At 43.8% G+C, this 2,035-nt stretch overlaps 1 protein-coding gene across 1 annotated transcript; it reads right to left on the bottom strand.

Annotated features, from left to right (window-relative positions):
• Positions 1–207: 207 nt before the first annotated feature.
• Positions 208–1,007, bottom strand: LOC111146394. The gene is made up of 2 exons (XM_022501928.1): positions 747–1,007; positions 208–522 (listed from the first exon to the last, which is right to left on the bottom strand). The coding sequence occupies exons 1-2, from the start codon at positions 1,005–1,007 to the stop codon at positions 208–210; spliced, it is 576 nt and encodes a 191-aa protein (XP_022357636.1).
• Between the last annotated feature and the right edge of the window lie 1,028 nt (positions 1,008–2,035).

Here is a 2,035-nt window from a genome sequence, read left to right as displayed (position 1 = left end):
TAACAGGAAGAAGTAGGAAGTAATCCCACTACTGGGGTTAAGTGTTAAAAATTTCAGTTACTTTGCTTTTACCGCATCTTTAGGCTTAAGGATCTCAGCATAAAAGCAGCTCTCTTTTTGATAAACAAGAACTCAACCAACAGGAACAACGATATGGAGAAAACTACAAAACTAAACACAGGGAGAACCCATAGCCGCACCAACTTGCTACTGGCCCTCATGAGGCTGCACTCTGTTTTTGCCCAGATCCCTCAGCAGGCTAGGTCTTAGAGACTTGGCATCACCTCCTGCCTCAGTCAGCTCAGTACCCTGCCTTCTGGGGCGCTTCCACTTCCTAGACCTCGAGAAGGTCCGGCAGACACAGCTTAAGAAGCGACCAAAGCAGAGTGGTGGTGATGCCAAGGATGTCACTGCAGGAGAAGAGGGCCCAGGCTCCGAGGATGCTGGTTGCTTACAGGGCTGGATTGGACACTCCTGATGCGTCACACAGGCACCCTCATCCTGTTGACTCTGTAATGGGTCCTGCAAGGAGAAGAAAGAAGTCAAAGCCCTCAATGCCAACACACATACACAAAAAAGGCATCACGCTCTGAGCCAGTTCATGCTTTATCTGGGCCTAAGGATCTCAGTTTGTTCCTCAAGCTCTTTACCCCCACCTCCTCCCACTGCAGGGGAAGAGTTGCCATTATTTTTCCTAGGAAAATGTGGCAAGCCCAGACTTTTGACACCCCATGCCTTATCCTTACTTCACTGGGAAGGTCAGGATCATCTTTGTGAGCACTGAGTACAGTCGGCTTTGTATCTACCACTTCATCTTCACTTTGTGGTGGTACCAAAGGTGTTGGAAGGATTGGGGGGCAGAGGGTCTCCACTTTCTCCCTCCTCTTGTTCTTCCTCATTCTCTTTGACCTTACAGCCTTCCTAAGACGTCTATGCTTTTTTGGAAGTGGATCTAACTTTCTCCTCTGGACTGGAGGCATGACAGGCTCTTGTGAAATGTCACCCATTTGACTCTCAGATGTCCCCTCCAATGGCTCTGATGATGACTCCAAATTTCTCTTCAGAGGATCATTCTCCCACAGGTGGAAGCTCTCCTCTGTACCTTGAGTATCTGGTGATATGTTCAAGTCATCAGTGACATGTTTTGGGATGGAGATTGGAGATTCCCAACCTCTTTCATTGAGGGTTTTTTTTTGACCCACTAGGCTGACCCCAGCCAGCTTTGCACAAACAAAAAGCTCACCACAAAAGGACCAAGAGTCAAATGCAAATGGAAGCAGTTAGTACCCTGACTCTTTCCAATAATTTATCTTCAGCTATCATAGACACAACACTATACTGATCTCAGATTTCCCCTCTACACTTAAAAAGGAATTCAATGGCCTTCAGAGATAGTCCTCAGTTTGTTCTTCTTGGCCTGGGAGATCACAGATTTCCTAAAAGGAGAGAGAAAATCATTGAAGTAATTGCTCCATGGATAGTGGAGTTCCTCCTGCTCCCACAAAATGTACGGTTTAGTAAGACTCTGTAAAACGTAGCATGAATTTCTCAGCAGAAACAATATTTAGCAACTTAACAAAATTTCCAAAGAAATATTTTTAAAGTAAGAAAATTCTCCATGTATACCAGAATCACCAGGGGGGTGCTCTTTGAAAAATCAGATTCCTGGGATATGCCCCAGACCTACAATCAGAACCTCTAAACTAAAGCTGGGTAGCAGGAATTTTTTCCCAGTATTTTTATTTTTTCCTAGTATTCTATTTTTTCCCAGTAACCTACACTCTAAAATCGCACTCTAAAACCTGAGAACTACTGCTGTAGAAGGACACTAAATTCAATATTCTATGGGGCCATGGGGATAACTATTCATAAAAACATGCTACTTTCTCCTATGGGTTTTCCCTCATCATCTCAGCCCATAATGATCTCTCTCCTCTGAAGTCATTTAGTTATCAACACTCACTTTGGTATGTTATCCTTTATTATCTTCTATTATAATTTAACTTCAAAGCCTTGTAACTCTGTCTTCTATCCA

This window comes from Enhydra lutris, unplaced genomic scaffold (genome assembly GCF_002288905.1).
Source record: "Enhydra lutris kenyoni isolate GAN:26980312 unplaced genomic scaffold, ASM228890v2 scaffoldscaffold2, whole genome shotgun sequence".
Lineage (NCBI taxonomy): Eukaryota > Metazoa > Chordata > Mammalia > Carnivora > Mustelidae > Enhydra > Enhydra lutris.
The sequence above is the reverse complement of the archived record's forward strand: the minus strand, read 5'-3'. Positions and strand labels throughout refer to the sequence as shown.